The following is a 24,290-nucleotide window of genomic DNA, read 5'->3' as shown; positions in this document are numbered from 1 at the left end:
GTACTATGAGCAGGCTGTACCTAAACTTAGCAAGTGGGAGAAGTTCAAAGGTATTCAGCTATAAGAAAAATCTCAATATGCTTATCATGATAGAAAGAGTAATACAGGCCCTAGCTGGTTTGGCTCAGTGGCTAGAGCGTCAGCCTGGAGACACACACCCAAGTTGCAGGTTCACACCCAGTAGGGAGCGTGCAAGAGGCAGCCAATCAATGATTCTGTCTCATTACTGATGTTTCTATCTCTCTCTCCCTCTCCCTTCCTCTCTGAAATCAATAAAAATATAATTTTTAAAAAATATATACAGTTCACTAAAATTAATTTAAAAAGAAAAAAAAAAGAAAAGAAAGAGTAACACATTGCAGAGGGAAAGACTCAAGGAAACCTGGATTTTGTAAAATTGATCCAGGTTTCATATGGAGAAAATATGACGGATATGTTCAACAAGTTATTAAATCTGTGTTTGCACAGTGAGCAAACCCAGGTTTTAGAAGCCTCTGTGGCTCTGGGATTATGGAACAAAACATTTCAAGACTAAATTAATCAAAATTAAAAAGTAAAAATAAAAATAACACCTGGTTCCTGATAGCTAAGTAGGCATGTATTACCAAAAAATTCAATAACTAACTGTAGCAAACAGTTGTATTCTTTAAACTTCATTATTTAAAAATCTATGGCAGTTGATGACCTCCTAAGCTTTCAAGGTTCCAATAGAGACATCATTTAAACCTAAAAAAAAAAAAAAAAGTTTAATTTTCCAAACATTTTTCTGGATATAGGATATTTCTGTATGTACCAAATGAGAAAACACATTGAGTACACCTTGTATCTGTCATTGTCCCATTCAAGTGTAAGATATTATTACTATTATTAGAGAATTCTGAAAAGCTCTTTCATATCCTGTAAAATAAGCCAAGATATGTGAACATTATAAAATAAAGAATTCTATAAAACTGATATAGAAAACACTTGTATCTCAATACAAACTCTAATAAATGCGAGTGAAATGAAAACCACAAGACAAACTCTTCCCCTGACAGCTCTAGTCATTCCCCTTGGACAACCTTGGCTTTGATTTTCACGTCATTCACGCACACACACATATCTTTGTTAATCTCCGTTCCCCTGCAGTTACTTCTGATCTGAGTTATCAAGCTTTTCAAATAACTGATTTCTCCTGTTGCTTCTTTGAACTCCCTAACCAGCACAAGCAATCGGCGCTCATCCGTTACCCATTCCTGACATGGTTTCAGTCCCAGTGGCCTCTCCAACCTACCACCTCTTGGGTGGTGAAGCCCCGCACAGGAGACCGAAGGGTGCTAGGAGAAGACCTCGCTGAAACCCAAAGGAAAACTCATTTGCAAAACCAACTCATAAGCGGCTGCCCTGCTTAAAATTCCATTGAATCTTGAGTTTCCAGGGAGTCCTCTAGGCCTAATGGGTCCTCTAAACTTGCCTGCGAGGTTATGGTAAACCCGGGGTTTTTTAATGCATTGTGAGCATTCATAAACTTCTGGAGGTATTTGGAGGTATACAGCCAGTGATGTTTCAATACGTCTTCCATCTCGTAGCACTTGGACTGCCTGGCGTTCATTTTCCGAAAGCGCCTGAACAGTTTGTTGCCAGACTCATTGCCCTCACTTGCCCAGGCCCCGATGGAGCCATCCCTCTCAATAATTTCAGGGACGTGGGCCAGGGTCTTGTGAAAATAATTGGTGATCTTGCCCTCGTACCTATACTTGAACTTGGTGGAGAGGAGCTCAGCAAAACGCTGGGAATTGAAACTATACTGGCAAAGGGATTCTGGGCACTCTTTAGCCGGGCATGACGATCGCCACACGGGCTTCATCTTCAGGTAAAGGTCCATCAGCTCCCGCAGAGCCTCGTGCCTCTCCTCGGAGGGAATCAACTCACAAACGGCCTCCACAGTCTCTTTGGTCATGAGCTTCCTGGCAAAGTTGCCATTCATCCTCATGATGGGTTTGAGGTTCATCTTCTTCCGGAGATGCTTGTCCAGCGTGGCCTGCCACCTTTTCCTCTCCTCCTTGGAGGCGTTGGGGTTCCTGTACACCTCCCCGATCTCCAGCTGGAAGAGCTTGTAGAACTCGGCTGCATTGCCAATGTCACAGTGGAGCGCGTCGATGGAAGGGACCGTCTCGATGAAGGGCTTGGCCGAGACCCCCTTCACCCGATCCCGGAGCTCTTCCACAGACTCGTGGTAAGGGTTGGATCGCCAGACCTCATAGCGCTCCAGGTTTTCGGCATGGCTTCTGGTTATGGAGTGGAAGACGAGGTTCTGAGACGCCTCCAGGCGGGTGGCATCGCACAGGGTGCAGATGTAGACAGAGCCGGACGCCTCCAGGCCTTCCACCTCGCGGACAAGCTTCTCGTCATAGCCAGTGCCTCGGAAGATAAACTTGAAAGTCCGGAGGATGCCTCCCATCTCCAGCATCAACTGGCTGCTCTTCATGGCCTCCCTCTCGGCAATGAGAGGGCTCAGGATGGCCGTCAGGGTCTCGTGGTCGGACTCGTCTGCCAGCATGAGGCACAGGGGCTTGCAACACAGCTCAGAGTTGGGCTTGGCTTCCTCAAACACCTTCACCTCCTGGGAGCCGTGGGCGATGGTGATTTTCATGACTGTGAAGGAGAACCGCACCGCCTTCTCGGGAACCGCTGGCCCGCTCCCGTGCTTCTCACTCACATCCCCCATTCCGTCACAAGACTCCTTCACCACCACGGTGAAGGGGCCGTTCAGGTAATCATCGAGGTCCTGGGCTTTCATGCCTTCCAGGATGTCTTCTTCCATGTCCATCAGAGCAGACACCAACGCCGAATCGTAGCGGAAGCGCTTCGCAATGGTGTCCACAGGGTAATCGTCCACAGAGGCGGACAGTCCGGACAGCCCGTCAATGATGCCCACGTCGGTGCTGGAAGACACGTTCTTCAGAGGCGGCTGCCACTCGAAGGGGTGGTAGCCCGGCAGGAGAACCTTCTCGGCGCTCCGGAGGGCATGCAGAGGCTGAAAAATCTGCCTCCCCGTGATGGCTTTCACTGTCCTGTACATCTTGTGGTACTGGCTACAGCTGAGGAAGGTGTTGATGCGGATGGCCAGGCAGACCGCTGGCTGCAGGCCAGAGCCACGTCCCTGCATGATGGCCTCCAGCTCATCAGCCTGTCGGTGCTCATTTCTCGCCCTTAGCGCCAGCAGGAACAAGGTCAGGCACACGGACTTGACGTCTCCGCCTTCTTCTTTGTCAGCAAAGGCCTTGACCTGTAGTTTGAGCTCCCTCAGACGGTGCTTCTGAGCCCTCCGGGTCAGGGACAGGAGATGCTGGCGGGGCCGGCCTCCTTTGTTAATATGCACAAAAGTCTCTTTGGAGTCCTTGTGGCTCGCTACGTGGTGGTTGTATTTTTCCAAGCTGACCTCCTCGTCGCACTCCTGGGCCGGACATTTCACCACCAGGGAATTCAAGATGCTCAGAAAGGACTTCACGGGACTCTCCAGGTCCGTGGGGAAGCAGGGGTATCTGCAAGAGGGACAATAGAGGCCCATGACCTTGAGGCATCGGAGAATGCAGATCCTGCAAAACACGTGCTTGCAGTTGGTCTCCACGGGGTCGGCCAGGATGTGTTCACAAATCCCGCAGGAGATAGATTTCACAAAGTGGGCCGGGAAGTCCACTGCAAGGAGCTTGGTACTCAGATGGATCTTACCACAGTTGGCGATCTGCTTCATAACATCCTTGCTGCTGGTCCTTGCCTGGGCCCTCTTCTTGCGCTGACGGGCTTGTCTTGCTCGGTCAAGCGCCATTTTGAGTTTTTTGCTGAGCTGCACATTTGGCTCATGACCCTTCCTCTTGAGTCCCCGGCGGGCAGGGTGGCAGATGTCACAGGACGGCATGTGGGGGTGCCACTCCATGGTCGCATTCCTCGGGAAGTAGACCTCGGACGGGGAGCCGCTGAACTTCCTGTGCATGATGCTCCAGCAATTCTGGCAGAACTCAGTGGGGTGGATGGAGTCAACATCTGCCTTCACGTCGATCCGGAAAACCTTAGCAATGAGGTCCGGCCAGGAAGTGGCTCTCTTTTCCTTCTTGCGTAGAAGGACTTGGGTTTTACCATCCACGGGCCCGTGGACTGGATATCTCCTGCTGTGTTCCCCACTTTTAAAGGAATTCCCACAGATGCGGCAGAGACGCCGGAGGTGGGCTTGGTGGATGGCTTTGTCTCTTGCCTTCCCATCGTCATGGGATTTCCTCAGAAACTTAGGGTGAGGCTTGAGTGCTGGTTGCGCCAAGGCCGGCTTCTCATCACCAGCCTTGTCTGGGTCTGCAGGAGATTGCTCTAGAGGAAGTTTCCCCTCCGAGGACTCTTTCTTTTCCGTGTGAGCTTCTTGAGGAGCCTTTTCTAAGGATCGCACCCTGAACAGCTTAAATTTCCATTCTGAAAATTTAATATGCGGGTGCTGGATCTCCTCTGGGGCTGGACTGAGTCCCAGAGAGGGCGGCAAAGAGACAGCCATGCTGGCTGAGGTACCTGGGAACAATGAAAACAAGTCCGATTAGGGGGAAAATGTCAATATCCCATGATGTATCTCAGAAGGAATACAAATTAATACATTCAAATATTCACTCACTCATTCACCCAAAAAGTTACTTATTAAGCCTCCTATTTTAATATCCTATGTTAGGTGCTGATCATACCGCAGAGCACAGAGTCCTCCCTTGTTCTGACACTGTCTCTGTACCATGTACCAAAGTGCACACGCCACCCATGGTTCGTCATATATACGCATGTAACATCGTATTTGCTTCCCACCCAACTCTTAGGTTCTTGGAGGATAGAATCTTTGAGTGATTCATCTCTGTCTCCCCAAATTCCCTAGGACACCTTAGGTGCTCAGTCGTTATTTGCTGAGTTACATTGCAAGGAAAAACTGGCTATTGAAACCAGAGAAAAGTCATATTTTTCACATTGCATTAGCCTCATTGCGCTCGCCGGACAATATATTTCCAGCTTTTTAATAGCAGACTCCCAAGAGGTTGGTTGTTTATTTCTTCCAAATGGGTCATAAAGGGATGATAAAGCTACTAACCCAAGGAAAGTAATTACTCACTCCTTGAAGGATGAAGTGAATCTTGAGGTTTATGAATGCAAACTAATAATAAGCATCATGGATAGTAATTTTGCTCAGTTTTAATTAGTGAACACTGCAGCAAATTATAAGGCTGTGTCTATATTCAAACCAAAAACCACATTCTGCTCTAAACCTGCAATAAACCACGGTGGGCACATACAAAGATTCCGAAGGACTTTTAAGATGAAAAATTCAAGTCGTTCCAGATATAACCATGAGCAACTTTGAGGTGCTTATTGGGCTGCCATCATGAAAGGCAATACGGGCAATGGTCATTAGCTCTATAGCTTGTAGCAAGAGATAGGAATAATATTTATCTGCTGGTAATAACAAAAACAAAAGCATTGGCCATTTCATATGCCAGGAAATCCTACAAATCTGGGTTGTGGTACAGACATCAATAGTACTGTAGAAAAAAAAAATTCTGAAAATGCCATTTGGGTCTTTTCTAGACCCAATCAGCCCAGTACTCTCAAAATTCTTTTTTTTTTTTTAATATATTTTATTTATTTTTGCAGAGAAGATGGGATAGGAAGAGAAGTTAGAAACATCTATGAGAGAGAAACATCAATCAGCTGTCTCCTGCACACCCCCTACTAGGGATGTGCCCTTGACCAGAATCGAACCTGGGACCCTTGAGTCCAAAGGCCAACCCTCTATCCACTGAGCCAAACCAGTTAGGGCTCAAAATTCTTTAGTACTGATAATTGAAAAAATAGCAATTGTATTTTCAAACTACCATCTTTCTCTCCCAGGTTCGCCTGGGTAGACACTCTTGACCAATCAATTATATCAGGCAACACTTTTTCCCCTCAATTAATTAACTAACCAAAGTGATATAGTCATGGAGGCTACTCCTCAGGTGAACACACTTTGGCCATGGGTGGCATGGGGAAGGGGAGAGCAAGGGTTAATCCTGACTGCAGTCAACAAAGTTTCTTTTTAGGTCATCCTTTAAACTACCGAAGTTCATCCCATCTTGCATGCATTATGCATCAGAGATTGATTTTTTCATAAAAGCTAAAAGCCAATTTCCAAGACTTGGTTAAAGGGAAAATCCTGTTAAATTGTTCCATATGCAGAATTGTGTGAGAACTAAACAGATTCCAAACTATTTCAAAGGTCTCCTTAGCCTCAAAAGTATTTCAGCAGCAACCCAACAAGTACCTCAAAGTTGTTTATGCTGCTTCATTGATGTCCCTAAATTCTGTCCTGAGTCAGGTCACCCTGTCTTGTTGGCTTGACCTCGTTCCCAGGTGTCTTTTCAATCCTTTAGCCTTCCCTTTCCCTGTCTTTGTCTGGAACTCCAAGAATAATAATGACCCTCTCTGGAGCTAATCACAGTTGAGTTAGTCAAGCACCAGGCATGTTGGAAGGGTCTCTGGAACTATCTTCCCTCCTCCCCTGCTCCTCTGCTGACTTCCACTGGCCTGTAATGATATATCAGAATCTACCAAAATCCACTTATCTAAACACCCCCATGGAAAGAGTGCCATCAACAAGCAGTCATCAGTGCTTGACATCCATTGCAAATATATTCATTAGATTGTTTTTTAACTCAACTGCTAAAAGTTTATTCAAACTAGAAGCAAGAAGGTGTTGGGGAGAGCTGTTATATTCTTATTTTTAGGAGAATATTCACCAAAATGCTAATAGTAGTGATCTGTGGGAGCTATAAATAATTTTGTTTTGTGTCCTCATCTATGATTTTTTTTTTTACTTTTCCTAAAATTACCATGTATTGCTTTTAGAAGAAGATAGAACTTTTAAGAGCTAATGAGATATTTTTATCTATCTAATTAGCAAAGATTAAAAATATTGACATTGCTCAGCTTTAATTAAGGCATGGGGAAATCAAAACACCTTCATGCATTTTGGGGAGGCACATACATTGGTGCAGTATCTCTAGCGGAAATTTTAGCAATGCCTCTGAAAAGCTTAAATACATATTGTCTTAAGAAAGTTATCCTATAGAACCATTCTGACATGCTATTCTTGTGGAAATAAACATTTCATGGGTTATTCCCACATGTGAAGATCGAAAGATTTGTGTGTTTTTTTTAAATGTTACTTTAAAAATAGGAAACAGTACAAATAAATCACCAATTGGTCATTATTAAACTATGGTCCAATATAGAATAAAATACAATAGAGAAATGTAACATTTCTGTATGTATATGTGCAATTTCAATATGCATCAACATTACAGCAAGATGCCCACATGACAAAGCAGAGAACAGAGCAACAATATCATATAGTGGGGCTCCTTTATGCAAATTTGTTCATGTTTGAGTGTACCTGAGAAGACAGAGATTCTGAAGGACATGCACTGAAGCCTTAACCTTGCCCACTGCTTAGAAAATAGAGTTGGTGCTGGTAAGAAGGTCTCTTCATTTTCTATTTCATTCATTCTTATATCATTTGAATTTTTCACAACAAGCATTATTTTTTAAAATGTTTGTCATCAATTCAACTTGGGGAGAAATGTTTTCGAGACTAGATTTACATGTATATCCATAGTTACTTTTTTATATTTCTTTCTAAATTTGCCCCCAGGGACGTTTCAGACCTGGCTAAGTCTCAATTATGACCACCATTCTTACTTAATCTTTCTTGTCTGGGAAGCATGTAGAGAGGGGAATGTAACCTATAGTCAGCATGAAGTTAGAAAAGAGTTCTCTGTCGTCATATTTTTATCATACTCAGGAATCTTACAAATGCTCGATCTTTTTGCTTCCAACAAAAGGTCTCTGCAGCAGACCAGCCTCAGATTCTAAAAAGGTACAGAGCCATCTGCACATACCAGTCTGGTGTGGCTTGGACAGGCAGAGCTGTCACTGGTGGTGACCACTATCATTACATCCTTATGGGGGTTGGGCCACTGCAGCAGCAGCAGCCCCCACCCTAGCCCAGCTTTTCACCCTACACACATGGACAGCCCAGTACTTGGCCCTCAGTTTCCCCTCTTAACCTACCCAACTTGTTCTACACACAATTTCAAAGTGACTAATGTCTGATCCCTCATTGTGGCACCTGTTCTGCTCATTCATAGCATTCACTCCACACATACTATTGTCTACAACTTGCCCGGCACCATCATCCAAAAGCTGGCAGCATCAAAAGCCTTTCTCTAAGTCTCAGGAAGCAACAAATTAACCCCAAGTTTCTTGTCTTTCCTCTAGGCAACCCAAGGCTGGAACCACTTCAGAAAGAGAAGTGTGTTGTCACAAGCCCTGGTCAGAAATTCTGACTCAAGGCCATAACATCAAAGCAGGGTTTCTACAGTGGTCTCAAAATTATTAGGTATCACAATCCTTAGGGAGCTTGCGTTTAAAAAGTCTCTCTCTCTCTCTCTCTCTCTCTCTCTCTCTCTCTCTCTCTCTCTCTCTCTCTCTCTGTGTGTGTGTGTGTGTGTGTGTGTGTGTCTATGTCTCCTCTCTGTTTCTCTCTCTCTCTCTCTCTCTCTCTCTCTCTCTCTCTCTCTCTCTCACACACACACACACACACACACACACACACACTAATGCAGATCATCAGCTCCCAGAGAGTCTGATTCATTGACAAGGGATGGAGTCCAGAAATTGTACTGTTTAACACACATTCCAGGGATCCTGCTGTGAGTGGCCCACAGGTCACCCTTTGAGAAATACTAGTCTCCTCTTCAGTCCAATCTGATTCAAACAAATCCCAGCAATACTTGGCAATAGCTGGGAAAGTACACATTTCCTCCCACCCTGCAATTTGTTTTCTCCCGATCATTTTTCTTGTCTGGACTAACACAGTATTTTCTCCCCAAAGACTCACACCTTTCCTTCTGCTGCTTTGTTGACTCGTTCATCCAAGAAGCATACCTTAAACCCTTCCTCTGCCTGCAACATTCATTTACAGTTACTCAGATAGTCTGCATCTTCTCTATGAATCCATTGTGTCTTCCTAAACTTGGTATCTTGTTCCTTTCTATTTTCATACACCGGAGAGCAAAATCAAATTGATATCAGCATCCCTCTCTCGCTCCCTTCATCCCCTACAAGGAAAAAAAAAGCCCAATTATTTATGATTAGAAATATAAAAATGTAAATAAATATGTAACTCAAGGCAGGAAAAGCTCGAATGTTACCTTGCTCAGCAGGCTGCCTGGGCAAAGTGTTGGGATGTCTGTAATGAGGTTGATATTATTGGATACCAACAAGAAAGCCAAGTGTGTTCGCCTCTCCCTCCTGGCTCTCTTGTCCCTCAGAACAGACTGCTGCGTTATTTATCAGCTTCCACTGCCCTTCCCAGCCTCCCCCACCACAGAGGGCTAACCACAGATAATGGCAGCCAATCACAGCCCAGGAGCCCCCAGCTCCAGCTGGCACCTGGCTCTTCAGGAAGCTTTGTTGGGGACCTGACTGTAGAACCCTGCATTGGGTGGGGGGGAGGAGGCGGGGTTGGAGCACTGCCAAAGCTGTCAGTTCACTCCCTGTTTGGCTGGGGATGATCTTTTTCTTAAAAAAAAAAATTATATATATATATATATATATATATATATATATATATATATATATATATATATGTGTGTGTGTGTGTGTGTGTGTGTGTGTGTGTGTGTGTGTGTATGTATATATATATATTGATTGATTGATTGATTTCAGAGAGGAAGGGAGAGAGAAGAGAGAGAAAGAGAGAGAGAGAGAGAGAGAGAGAGAGAGAGAGAGAGAGAGAGAGAAACATCAATGATGAGAAAGAATGATTGATCGGCTGCCTCCTGCAACCAGAATCAAACCCTTCCATCCGCAGGCTGACACTCTATTCACTGAGCCAGACCAGCTCAGGCGGCTGGAGATGATCTTGTCAATATAAGCTCTGGCTTTTGCCAAGATTCTATGGCTCTGGAACTTAGTTTCTACATCTGCAAGATGGAAATACTAAGAGCATATACTTTAAAGAGTCAATGAGGTTATATAGGGAGAGGTAATAGGGAAGTGCTTAGAACAGGGTCTACCCATCAAATACTAACTATACAATAATTTTTATTATGATTTTGAAATGGTATCCAAACCACCACAGAATGCTCCTGCCTGGTCAATTCTCAGTGCAGGGATGTTTGAGCTCCTTGACAACACTAACTATAAATACTACTAGAGTTTTGAAGTCAATAGACTTTGGTGTCTCAATTTCCTCATCTAACCCAAGATTGATAACATTAGCTCCTAATTATTGAGAGCAATAAGTGAGTGCTTATTGCTTCTAAGTGCTTTAATATCATTTGTCACAACAATCCTATACATTTGATGTTCTCTTTTTTATTTTATTGATTTTTTTTACAGAAAGGAAGGGAGAGGGATAGAGAGCCAGAAACATTGACCAGCTGCCTATTCAACCACACAACAGTCCTGGGGACACAGTTTCTGCTCAGTAAGGAAACTCAAGCCAGGGCAGAAGCCATTGCAATGACATTGAGAGGGAGGGCAACTGGCCTGTGACCTCTAGGAGCTTTGGTGTTTTCATGTCTCAGGGGATGGAGCCTTCACCTGAGGTTCACGTGACATTGTGAGGCTGGGCAGGTGGGAACAGACAATTTCCTGACGACAGTGCACATGTTCAAGTCAGCAGGAAGCAGGGCCTCCAGGATGTGCCTTGATGTCCTCTTTAAACAATGGGGTCAAGTTCAAAGGAGTCACAGGTGGCTGACATGACAGAAGCTGCCCTTTCTGTCCATCCCCCGTGCTCCACAACCCTCCCTCTCCACTGAACTCACAGAAAGAGAGGGAAAGGGCCAGATTTTCTTGCTTTACTTCAAAGGAAACAAGGAAAATAAAATCTTAAATAATTGGGGGAAAGAAGCAGGCTCCAGCTTCCAAGGAACAGGCTTAATCCACAGACTGAGAAGTTTAGTGACACTAAGGTGACCAACAGACCCAATGTGCCCAGGAACTTCCTGGATTTAGCACTGAGAGTCCAAGGCAAATTGGGTCAGATGGTCAGCATTTAGTTCCAAACCAGAACTAAAAATGTTCGGAGCTCAAAAATTCATAAAGGGAATCTTTTTCAATTTTTCTTGGGGAAATCAGTGTTCAAAGAGACCCAACGAAGAACATTGTTCAGTCCATGGGGGATAGGGCATGAGGGTCAGACCAGATAATGGGAGATCTTTCTCTCTCTCTCTTTTTTTATTGTGTTTACCATTCATTTTTGTATTTTTTCATGTTTATCAGTCATGTATTGCTTTTATAAATAGAAAAAAACACAAGATTTGCAAATAAACACAAATGTTGATAATGAATTTAAAAGAAGACAAAAATGTTGAGTGCATATGAAGATAAACTCTTCCAATTATTTTGTTTCATAAGTCTGGATTTGTATATGTCAGATTCTTCTAGGGCAGGATTTCCACTATTTTCTTCTTTTTTTTTTAATATTTTGATTTTTTTTTTTTACAAAGAGGAAGAGAGATGGATAGAGAGTTAGAAACATTGATGAGAGAGATTCATCGATCAGCTGCTTTTTGCACACACCCCCACTGGGGATGTGCTTGCAACCAAGGTACATGCCCTTGACCAGGAATCGAACCTGGGACCTTTCAGCCCGCAAGCCAACACTCTATCCACTGAGCCAAACCGGTTCCGGCATTCCACTATTTTCTATTTCTTCCCCATTACACCTGGGGCTCTTTCTCCAATTCATATTGAAACCCTGTTGTTATCACCCATCCTCTGCCCTGTGATGGGTCCTCCTCTGGATCACCAAGAAAAACAATTCGAGTGAGGGGCCCTTCTCCCTTTGCCTGGCCACTAAAACTACACCCACTGTTCTTCTTCCGAATCTTTTCCACACAAGGAATTCCACCTGAAGCAAACGTTGACTTCCGTCATGAAACAGCGAAGTCAGAGCTACCTGAGATTCTACGTAGTACCAAGCAAATTAAAAACAAAAAAAATTGTTGACAGATCTCAGCCAATTTAGCAAGTGGAAAAGGGCAAACTAGAGTTTGAAGGACTCAATGCCAGGTCCCAGCCTCCGGTGCGGCCCTCCCGCTGAGTGATTAGCTGTGGTTAATCATAGAAGTGCCAGCAGGCCCTACCAGACCAGGCTCCCACTGGGCACCTACACCCCACTGTTCTCCCCTCACCCACCTCTCCATCTAAGCCCCAATCCCTCCTTAGCAAGTTGCCCACACATACTCCCCTTGGCTCCCTGCAGGCTCTTTTAAGAGGCCTTTTCAAATTCAATGTCTTCCCCGACAGCCAGCTCTGGTTGCTGATATCAATCAAGATCTATTCCCGAAGCTGTGGTCTGAGCCTGTGAACACTGCATTTCACGCTCTTATCATCATCCAGCAGATGCTGTTTATGGACATTATGATTACAAATATAAGCATGTATCTATTTATGTCCAGCTCGCAAAACTCCTGTCTTCCAACATCTGATTGAATGCTAGAGCTGGAAGGGGTCTTAGAGGTTCTCTGACCCAATGGAAGCCTTTTAGAGGTGAGAAATAGTCTCCCCAGAGGACCAAGTGCCTGTTCAATGTCACGGGAGGGAGGGAGTTGCAGAAATAGCATTACAAACCCGGCCTTCTGGGTCCTAGGACCCTCCCTCTCTCCATGCCACCTTGTTTGTCTCTTCAGCCAGGGAAGGAACTGGGTTTGGCAGCACAGCAGAATCCAAACAGGTCATTGCTAGCTTAGTGCCTTCGGTGATCCCCAAGCTTGCTAAGGTCCCGATCGCGAGAGCCAACATCCCACACGCTCATTTCTCCCTCGCTTCCCCAGTCGTGCAGTCGCTTTCTAATTAACTCCACGTTGATGATCCCTGTTAGTAAATTTCCTAATGCATTATTAATTGCCCCAGACGTCAGCTGCAGCTCATTCCCCTCAAGTTCAGGAGTGCCGCCGCGGACTCTGAGGTTAGCGAGGCTGTTTTCTAAACAGCTAGTGCCATCATGTGGGCAAAAAAGTCTCTATCCCTGAGCTGTCAGAAAAGGTCTCCAAAATTAACTGAATCCGTGGTTTGGAAGGAATCCTAAGTTTGGTTTTCTTCTCTCCTCTGCTTATCCCAACTTCTATATTTCCTCCCTACCCCTCCACTATTTCCTACCTCTTAGGAATCCCTCATAATCCCTAATGACTAAGAAATAGCCTCCAAAGCTTAGGCGGTCATAGGCCCCACAGCTAACTAACCTCAGAAACAATGGAAATTTATTTTCCTGCAGTTCAAGATCCAGGGCTGGTCTCCCATGAGTCCTTTTCCGTGGCTTGGCAGATGCTGCCTTCTCATTCCGTCCTCACTTGGCCTTTTATTATTATTATTATTATTATTATTATTATTATCTTTATTGTTCAAAGTATTACAGATGACCACTTTGTTTTGTTGTTGTTGTCTTTCCCATTGAGCCCCTCCTCCCTGCACCCGCCCTTGCCAAGCCTTTGCCACACTATTGTCTGTGTCCATGGGCCGAGCATATATGCATATAAGTTCCCCTGGTTAATTTCTCCCCTCCCCCTTCACACACACACACACCCCACCCTCACCTTCCCTCTGTCATTCATCAGCCTATTCTATGTCTATGGATCTATTTTGTTCATCAGTTTATTTTGTTGTTTATGTGTGTGACCTGCTAGGGTCTCTCTCTTCTTACAAGGGCTGTAACAAGGATACTATGCATTTATATGGAATAATTTTCAAGAGTTACTATTACAATAGTTTAAAAAAAAAGTAGGAGGAAAGTGGGGTACAGAACAATGTTTAGGCTAACGCATAGATAAAAAGTGAGGAAAATATGTATGTAAATACCTGGTTAGCTTATATATGCATCTATTGTCTCTGGAAATACACACAAGAATCTAGTTACACTGACTGCCTTCAGAAAGAGGGACTCCTGGAAAGAAACTTTCAGCTGCCTCTAGTATCTTTGTTTTTTTGTTCTGTTTTTTGTTTTTATCATATATATATATATATATATATATATATATATATATATATGATAAAATATATATTGCCTCTAGTATAATACCTTTGGAATTGGAAGGTTCTATTGCAGAATTTCTGCCTCCAGAGCTGCATCCTTGCCTTCCGTTGAAGTGGCTGTGTTACTCCAACCTCCGCCTCAGTGGTCACACTGCCTTCTCTGCTCACTGTGTCAAGCATCCCTCTGCTTCCCTCCTTGGCGGACACTTGTGGTCCCATTTAAGACCTGTTTGGATCATCAGCCCTTCTCAAAAGCCCAAATGTAATCGCATGTGCAAAATCTTTTGCAAGGAAGATAGCATTTAGAGCTTGCAGGGATTAAAACCGGTATCCCTGAGGGCCATTATTGATTTAGCCTGTTGCATCTACCTTTCAAAGAAATTGCCACAGGAGGCCTACCAGTTCACTAATGGTGGCAAATGAGTCATATCAGTGTCATAGAGGAAACAGGGCGAGAGCTAGATGAGGATTGTCTGCACTGCCATCTCAATGCTTCCCAGGCTCTGAACGCCTGAGAGGCCGCACTTCCATGGATGTCATGTTCTTTCTCCGTGCACTGTCCTCCACTTTGCCTTCTGGTGACCAATGGGAGGGTGGCTGGTCAGAGCCCTGTGTGTGTCAGGCCTTGCATTGGAAAGGTCCATGCAGACGCCAAACCACTCCTGGGGCAGCCTCTCCTTCCTCTTATACATCTATGGGTCATAACAGAGGCCACCGTCAATTAGCCCGACTACTTTAAGTCGGCCTCTCAGGGAAACATTATAAAGGGGGCTCCGTCTCTTTATTTGTAGAAGCAAAAGGAGGAGGGGAGAAGATGCCAGCAACTCCGTCATTTCACTCTGTATCATCTGCATTATTTGTGTTTCATTCTAATATCACCTGTATTATTACTTGTTGAATACTTGTCTTTAAAGGAAGTCGCCTTGCTTACTTAAGTTTATTTGCTTTTAAAAAACAAAAACAAAAAACGGGATTTTTTAATGCTATCTTGTAATTGCAAAGATACAAGGTAGGAGGGAAAATGCTCTCTAATAAGAAGGAAGGTTAGTGAGAACAAAAAATCTACCAGCCCCAAACAGATACTCTCCCTTTCCCTGAATCAAAAGAATTGATAGATTTGGAAAAGCCATTCAGTGTTAATGTGCACCCAATGTTAATATATCCCCATCTAAAATCCTTTTGTGTGCTACCTAAAATATATCATGTACCACACAATGAGACTTCGTACAAAGGTCAGCGTGTGATGTCTAAGAAACTTTCCAACTCTAAAATGCTGCCACTGGGGTGCACTGCCAATCACTCCACACCTGTCGCTGATTGGCTGACTGCGGAAAGTCAATTTAGGAACATGCCCAGTGGGTGGCGGGATTGAGACCACCAAGCGCCCAGATGCACTTTCTTAATATAGCTCCTTTTGTTTACAGCTCTTGTGGCCTCACCTGCTGTTTGTCTACATCTTTCTCTGGGTCCCAGAGGAACGCAGCAGGCCAGCATACCACTTCATGCGGAAAGCAGGCTGGGGCTCCAAAATACTCCCGTTTGGTGGGAGATGGCCCAGTCCCCCTGCCTTCACTCCTTGGGACTATGAATTCACCATCTAAACCTAGGAAACATAAGGGATGGAGAAGTTTCCTGTGCCTTGGATACAATTGAGGTTTTAAATCAATCAACCAACACTCCAGAGTTTTTAAGCATGCGTGTTGTGCTAGCCAGGGATCACATCATTTAACCTGCTGCTTGCCAGCTTCTGGTTCATTGGGCAGATGATTTTAAAGCTGTTGCTATTAATGAATGGAAGAAGATAGGACATAACTGCTAAGTTACAAGCTAAAACCTAGGAGAAATGTAGTTTCATAAGAGACTAAGGAAAAGCCAGTGTGTAATGGAAAATGAAGATGCTATACTTCCATAGTACATGCTAAACACAGTTTGTTACTCTAACCTGGTTTTTCTCTCAAAACTAGAACTTGCATGTGCGGGAGAGAGAAAAAACATTGAAGAAAGAGAGAGAAAAAAACATCGATGTGAGAGAGACACATTGATTGGTTGCCACCCCACAGGGGACAGAGATTGAACATGCAACCCAGATACATGCCCTTGACTGGACTCAAACCCACCACCCTTCTTTCTTTCTTTCTTTCTTTCTTTCTTTCTTTCTTTCTTTCTTTCTTTCTTTCTTTCTTTCTTTCTTTTTTTTTTTTTTTTTTTTTTTCTCCTTCAGCTAAGACAGGAGATGATTTATTGTGCACGTTACATTCAGCCACAACTGAGAACAGAACCAGTCCAGAGTGTCAGCGGTCCGGGGCAAAGATCCAAGAGAGACTTTTTGGAAGAGCAGGGTGGGACTCTCAAAAGGCGGCCGCGGTGTTCAGGTGGCCCGTATGCATGTTCCAGATCCGGTGGAGATGTTGTAGAGTCCGCAGCCAGGCAGTCCGACAGCTTGGACCGGCCCCGGGCCTCTGGCCTCCCTCTTCTGCTCCTGTGGCTTCCCCGGTGCACAGCTTGCGGTTTACTTGGACCTCTGCCTCATCTTTCTTCTTTTGCGCTTCAGCCTGCGCATTCGCTTCTTCCTCCACTTGGCTCTCATGGCGCAGAGGTTTCTAGGAAGATGGCGCTAAGGCCGAGACCACCACCCTTCTTATAACTGCATGTGAATCTGCAATTATCTCAAAATTAAAATTTAATTTTTATTAATCACAAGCAATTGCAAACTTGAACTGAATCCTGGATAGAAAATCTAACCAAGTTAACAGCTCTAATGGATTATTTGGGGTACCACTGGAAGAATTTTAATATGGGTATATATTAGAAAATATTTATTATATAACCCCTACGTTCATTGCAGCATTATTCACAGTAACCAAGACATGGAAACTACCCAAGTGTCCTTCAACAGATGATTAGGTAAAGAAGATGCGGCACAGATATACAATGGAATCCTACTCAGCCATAAGAAAGGATGAAATACTATTAGTTGTGACAACATGGATGGATCTTGAGAGTGTCCTGCTGAACAAAGTAAGACATGTGGAAAGGGACAAGAACCATATGATTTTTTTAAAATATATTTTATTGATTTTTTTACAGAGAGGAAGAGAGAGGGACAGAGAATTAGAAACATCGATTCAGCTGCCTCTTGCACACCCCCCACTAGGGATGTGCCCGCAACCAAGGTACATGCCCTTGACCGGAATCGAACCCGGGACCTTTCAGTCCACAGGCTGACGCTCTATCCACTAAGCCAAACTGGTTTCAGCAAGAACCATATGATTTCACTTACATGTGGGACATAAGACAGAAAACAATGAGTGGATGAACAAAACAAACAAAAATTATTGACACAGACAATAGTATGGTATTTCAATACCAGAGGAAAAGAGAAGGGGGTGGGTTAGTCAAGTGTAAAGGAGATCAAATAACTGGTAACAGGAGACTAAACTTTGGGTGATATACAGATGATGTATTATAATAATACTAGAAGCCCAGTGCACAACACTAGAGGTGTAGGGTTTCCTTAGCCCAGCCTACACCCTTTTGCAGTCTGGAAGCCCTCAGGGGATATCCGACTGGCAGTTTAGGCCTGCTCCCCACAGGGAACAAGCCTAAGCCAGCAGTCAAACACCCTTAGTGCTGCCATGGAGGTGGGAAAGGCTCCTGCCACCACTGCTGCACTCGCCAGCCATCAGCCTGGCTTCTGGCTGAGTGACACTCCCCCTGTGGGAGTGCACTGACCACCAGTGGGCAGCTCCTGCACTGTCATCTGCCCCCTGGTGGTCAGTGCACATCATAGCAACAGGTTGTTCTGCCCTTTAGTCAATTTTCACATTAGCCTTTTATAATATAGGAGGATAGGATTGTACACTGGAAATTTATATACTCTTATTAACCAATGTCATCCCAGTAAACTTAATAAAATATTTATTGTATAAGTTAAGTTTCTGAGTGTGATAATGGTGTTTCAGTTATTTCAGAGACTATACAACCACACTTATCCTTAGTATACTGAATTTAGGGAAAACGAATAACAATATCAGCACCTAACTCACAAGTAATTCAGAAATTAAAAAAAAATTAAAACTTCTCAAATAATTTAGAGAAAGTAGGGAATGATGGAAGAAAGGAGGCAGGGAAGGTAAACATGAAATATTTCTGGAGGATAAACAAATAGGCATGACGCCCAGGCATGGTGGGGAGGCAAACAGCCTCCATATTCAATAGTTATGAGCTTTGTCCTGTAATCAGAATGGTTAATGTCTTTACTTCCCTAGACAAGCACCAGGGCTCCTTTTCCACTCTCTTAGGTAAATGCTGTCAGCTGCTAAGACATCTTAACTGTTTTTGCTCTTTAGATACTGTCATGTCACCCTTTTTCAAAAGCATCTGAGCAGTTCCTTAAAAAAAAAAAAAAACAGCCTTTTTCAAGTTCACAACCTATCGCTCCAAAGTCCACCTTCCCCTCCTGACTGAACATCCTGAGGTCTAGCTTCCCCATGGGAATGTGAGCAAATGACAAGGCAGTTCCTAGAGGTGGCTGCAGCATGTGCTCCTGTTGTTGTGTGGTGACGTTGATGAATGCATGGGCTGTGAGGACTGGACCCCAAGCCCTAGCAGGTAAGCACGTCCTTCTCTCTCAATGTAGTTTTATAAATAGCAAGGCCTGCGTTTTACATGTTAAGTTGGTCATTTTATTTTATTTTTCCTTCACAGTGGTTGCTTAGGGAAAGTAGCACCGAGTTTCAAAAATATAAGGGGAGCACTTTTACCCTTTCTTTTTCAGCCTTCAGTAATGTGACTATTTTATGTGGTATGTGAATTTTCATTTCTTTTCTAAATTATCGGTGTGTGTTTATTTATTTATTTTTTAAAATAATGCTCAATCCTAGAATTCTAGGAAGAATGAGTAAAATACACGCCGAGAAACAGATGAAAAACAGAAATGACAGTCTTTCTGGGAAGTGCTTTGTAACATAAGCCATAAATATCTACAGCCTTTGACCTACCGATTTCCATTGGAGGAATTCATCTTCAAGTAATAATTTTAAATGGAGGGAATATAAATGCACAAAAGTTCATGGACACCCTATAAAAGCAAAAATAGTAAACTTTAAAGGAAGAGTTCATTTACTATAGATATAGCCATATAAATAGGAAACTATACATTCTTTAACATTACTCTGAGGCATTACATAGGAAATACTTGATATAAGAAATGAAATACAAACTATTTTAAGAACAACGGAACTAAGGTGGATGAGTCATTTCAGTTTCCAATGGTGGTGTTCCAATACTTCATTTCCTCTCTGGAATATGATGTTTGGCTCTTTCCAATTTAGTTTAAAGGGATTTCCTATCAGAAATCATTCCCCTGTGATTGTGGCTAAAATGATCTCTTGTTCATAGATTGCTGGCATTGACCCTTTGTATCTCTAGTTCACTGGTACAGAAAACAAAACCTGTAAATGACTTTTAATAGATTCTGTAAGAAGACACCCCACCACCACCCTCAGAAAGCCATTTTACAAATCTTCCAGGGTACATGCGTTAAATCTTCAAAGATCATTATTAACTTAGCATGATACGTTGTATCCCCTACAGAATCTCCTTCAGGAAAGTGGTTAAATACAAACTACCATTCAAAACAGAAATGTACTTTGTTATAAGGAAGCGGTCAGTTTCATGTTATTCATCCAAGCAATATTCTACTTAGAAAATCTAGGAAGAAATATCTCCCGTTCTGGCAGAAATTGGGATGAAAGTATGATGTTTGGGGTAGATGAAATACAGAAACTGAAAATTAATTTGTTCTTAACAATAACAATGTATTAACAACGCCATAGGAAAAATGCAAATTTGGGCAAAGACTTCAGAGGAACTTGGAATGTGACCTACTCTATGTGATAAAAAAAAAAAACCTCCAAAAAATATAATAGCATTCACACACACACACACACACACACACACACACACACACCCTTTCTATTTCCTCTTATAGTGAAGCAGATTTTAATTTACTTAATTTGTCATTGTAATAAACTGCACTGTCTCATTGTTGGCTGTTCCCAATCTATAAAATAATTGTATATTCTCCCCAAAGCATTTTTATTTAGTTGTTCCAAACAAAACACATATCTTCTATTGTATAAAAAACAGTGTTAGATATGGAGACTAGTTTCCAAGTGTGCCCTGCAAAAGACTTTGACTCATATTGCAGTGAAAAGACACAAGTAATGAAAGGAATACTGTTGTATCAGAGACATTCTTTCAACTACTTTTCTGGCAATTCAAGGAAACTAATGTTATTCATTCAATTGCCTTTTGGGGAAATTACATTGTAAATGCAAATCAGAAACACTGGAAATCTGTCTCCTGTTCTTCCCACCACGCAGCTCAAGCCTTCCCTCTTTCCTGCCCTACCCCACTCCGCTCTCCACACACACCCTTCACTGGTCATCCCTCCTCCCTCCTCGGCTCTCTGAGATCTTCCCCTTATTTTGGTGGTGTGGGATGGGAAGGAGGAAGAAATGGCAAATGGCGGAGGCTACCTTGAAACTTACTGTACTTGAAACCTATTCCAAGGCCAGAATCCTCTCCTGGGCAACATTCCTTCACATGCTTCTTTGGTTTCCTTTGGCCACTGTTAATACGTGTGCATTCCTTCAATAGGTAACTGCTTTCGCAAGTCAAAAGTTCAAGGCATCAAGTGATCTCCAAAACTCCTGGACAACAAGCGGGACATTTCAAGGCAGGGCACATCCTCCTCCCTGCAGAATGCATGTGGGAAATGCCATGCTGGTTAGCTTTGACCTTTTTCTAGGCTCCGTCATCGCTAATGCCTCTTCTGATGAACTTTCCTGGTCTTTATCTTGATCAAATGGTTTAGTTACTTTCCTGCTCTTCCAGGGTCTGGTGTGAGAAAGACTCTGACTTTAAGGTGCTCTTGTAAGATGATATATTCCAGTGCATACATTTAGGTTGGCATCTAGAAATAGTTTATAAGTTCAAATAATTGCGAGGGATGTAACTCTACCATGGTGTATATTTTACAAAGGCTTTACATATTTTTGACAAAAGTTTGGAGCTACACAGATAGATCATTCAATTCTCATTCAATTTATGGAGGGAAACCTACTATGTAATCTAATTAACCAGGCCAGTCCTCATTGACAAACCAATTCAACCAATCAGATTCACTTTCCATCAGTTTTCAGTCAAAAGTCAATCTAATAGTATGCATCAGGAAAACAATCTTATTTGTGAATTTTAACTCTGAAATAAACATAATATTATAGATGAGTGGATAAGCAAATGGATGAATGTTCATATGAAAGAAAGAATGAGAGAGACGGAGAGAAAGAAAGAGAGTGTGTTAGTTTGATGGAAGGAAAGATAGAAAACTTGTTTGTCTTACCCTACCCAGTTTGGCTCAGTGAAGAGAGTGTCAGCCTGCAGACTGAAGGGTCCCAGGTTTGATTCTGGTCAAGGTCACTTGCCTGAGTTGCGGACTGATTGAGGGTTGGTTGCGGGCTGTGAGCTGTGGGCTCTGGGTTGTGGGCTGTGGGCTGTGGGCTGGTTGAGGGCTTCAGGCTGGATCCTCCATAGGTGGCTTGCAGGAGGCATTGATGTTTCTATCGCTCTCGCCTTCTCCCTTCTTCTCTGAAATCAATACAAGTATTTAAAAAAAAAAAAAGTTGTTTTGTCTTGAGTTTGTTTTCTGAATGAAATAAGATGCAGTCACTTAGAATATTTCTTCCTGAATCTCTCCTTGCTGTCCAAGAAATCCTCCCTTAGCAACTGAGAATTCCTGATGAGGTTCCTTTGGAACCCTGAAGTCAGTCTGGCCTAGGAAGTCACACTCTGTCATCTTCACCCTCTTCACTGTGAAGGGAATCTCACGGGACATAAATACATCTTCGAGGCTGTCTGCCACACTCACATCACGATTGTCCAGTAGGTGTTCAGAACGAATGAGCTATGTTTTCACTTTATAATTTAACTCTTATTTATAATTAAACACCTGCCTGATTGCCAAATGTTTGGGGAAAGAATTTGTCACTTGCCCACCCTCACCTGCAATAGTCTGCAGAATGTATCTTTTTTCACTTCTCAAATAAAATGTAAAAGTAAACAAACAAACTAAAAACAGCAATCCTGAAATGTGATGGTATTTTTGTATACTTTGAGGTACTTATAGAAGGAGAGCCAAGCAAAATATTTTAAATTAGCAGCATTTCAGAAAACCTGGGCATTGTGGCTGCTGTACATATCCAGTAATGCCTCTAATCAGAGCATTGAGTTCCCTCCATCTGGAGACCGTGCCCTAGAGTGAAAAGCATTATCACATGCACGATCTCATTAGAACTTATCACAGCTCTGAAAAAAAAGGGGAGAGGGTAGATTCTATTCCACCTTTATAGATGAAGATTCCCTGACCAGGTCCAATTTAGGTATGAGGCAGAGCCAGGCATAACACTTTGGTTTTCTGATTCCTAATCCAATAGGGGTTTGGACTATCAGAAAAGACTTCCAGGAGGTACTGTGCATAGGATAGGGTGGGTTATACTGAGAAAAAGACAACCCCAACATCTCAGTGGCTTAAAACAACAGACATTTGTTTCCGCTCAAGTGAGTCCAGTGCAAGTAGGCTGACTTTAGTGATCCCAATTTTTTTTTTTTTTAATGTTTAACATTTCAATACAGATCAGCCTGTCAGGCTCATTTCAGCTCCTTCACTGCCAAACCCAGGGCCAGGGACTGCTTCAGCTTCTTTGTCAGAGATGACTACGGTATAAGGGTATCAGCTGCATCGGACTTTGAACTTCACATTATCCCTATTTTTCTTGATCTTGACAGATTTGGCGTTCTTTAGCCTAGCTGTGCAAGGGAAGTCCTTGATTTCCTCAATTTTGCGAAGCTGTGGCCGAAGCAACAGTGCCTCCTGTACATTTTTCTGAGTGAGTTCTGACAACAGCCTGGGAGGTCAACATTATCCCTGCATTTCTGATTTAGGAAGCGGAAGCCCATGATGGTTAAATAACTTGATCCAGAGTTCATGCTGACCAGAGGAGGGAAGTCTAACTCCCTTGCTCTTCCTTTGCTCCATCTCTCAATTTCATAGAACGTTCTCTTCGTCATCCCATAAGTGATTTAGTTTTTTGTTTTTGTTTTTTAAATATATTTTATTGATGTTTTACAGAAAGGAAGAGAGAGGGATAGAGAGTTAGAAACATTGATGAGAGAGAACCATCAATCAGCTGCCTCTTGCACACCCCCTACTGGGGATGTGCCCGCAACCAAGGTACATGCCCTTGACAGGAATCAAACCTGGGACCTTTCGGACTGCAGGTTGACGCTCTATCCACTGAGCCAAACTGGTTTCAGCCAGTGATTTAGTTTAATAAAGCAGTGGTGGGGATCCTTAGGGGCTGGCAATTCTACTGATGTTTTATTTCTTGAGCTGGGTGGCAAGCACACAGGTGTGTGTGTGTGTGTGTGTGTGTGTGTGTGTGTGTGTGTGTGTGTTGTGTGTGTGTACTTCTTTTTATGTCTTAAGTATTCCAAAATATGTCTTTAAGAAAAAGGGGGAGGGCAGATGGAGTCTGAGAACCTGTGACAGGTTATCTTAATAACATAAGCATTTGCTATGAACATTGGCAACTAAAAAGCAGGAAATACAGTATTGTTGTCACATATTATATCACAGATCAGCGATTTTCAACCTTTTCACTTCATAGCACACATAAACTAATTACTAATATTCTACTGCACACCTAAATTAAAATAGATTATATTTTTTTGCCAATCTGACCAAAAATAGGTATCATTTTTATTCATTCACACTAGATGTCTGTTGTGTTGGCTATTGTCATTTTTTTTTAAATTTGATAATCTAAGGGAAAGGGGGTCAAGTGCCCCAAGCTAAATAGTCAGGTATTGAATGTTTTAAAAATTCTTGCAGCACACTGGTTGAAAATTGCTCACCTAGATAGTTATAAACAGTGTACTTACATTACTAGCTAGCTAATCTCACCTTTCCAACAAACCTGTGAGATAGGTACTACCTATTTTAAAATGAAATGAAAAAAAAGGAAGTCATATTGCGTAGATTATAATTTATAAAGGGGAGAAAGCTAGATTTTAACAAAGCACTCTGGTTTTAGAATATGTGCACCTAAAAGTCACCACCCTGCAACACTTCTTTCAAGAGCCGC

The 24,290-nt window shown here is 42.9% G+C and overlaps 1 protein-coding gene across 1 annotated transcript; it reads right to left on the bottom strand.

The window, feature by feature from the left end:
* Nucleotides 1-371: 371 nt before the first annotated feature.
* RAG1 (recombination activating 1) lies at nucleotides 372-9,406 on the bottom strand. The gene is made up of 2 exons (XM_036427844.2): nucleotides 9,252-9,406; nucleotides 372-4,533 (listed from the first exon to the last, which is right to left on the bottom strand). Exon 2 carries the CDS (start codon nucleotides 4,517-4,519, stop codon nucleotides 1,388-1,390), a length of 3,132 nt encoding a protein of 1,043 aa, XP_036283737.1. The 5' UTR covers nucleotides 4,520-4,533; nucleotides 9,252-9,406; the 3' UTR covers nucleotides 372-1,387.
* Between the last annotated feature and the right edge of the window lie 14,884 nt (nucleotides 9,407-24,290).

The sequence above is a fragment of the Pipistrellus kuhlii genome, unplaced genomic scaffold (genome assembly GCF_014108245.1).
Source record: "Pipistrellus kuhlii isolate mPipKuh1 unplaced genomic scaffold, mPipKuh1.p scaffold_m20_p_9, whole genome shotgun sequence".
Taxonomy (NCBI): Eukaryota; Metazoa; Chordata; class Mammalia; order Chiroptera; family Vespertilionidae; genus Pipistrellus; species Pipistrellus kuhlii.
Note: the sequence above shows the minus strand (reverse complement) of the source record. Positions and strands in the feature narration are given on the sequence as shown.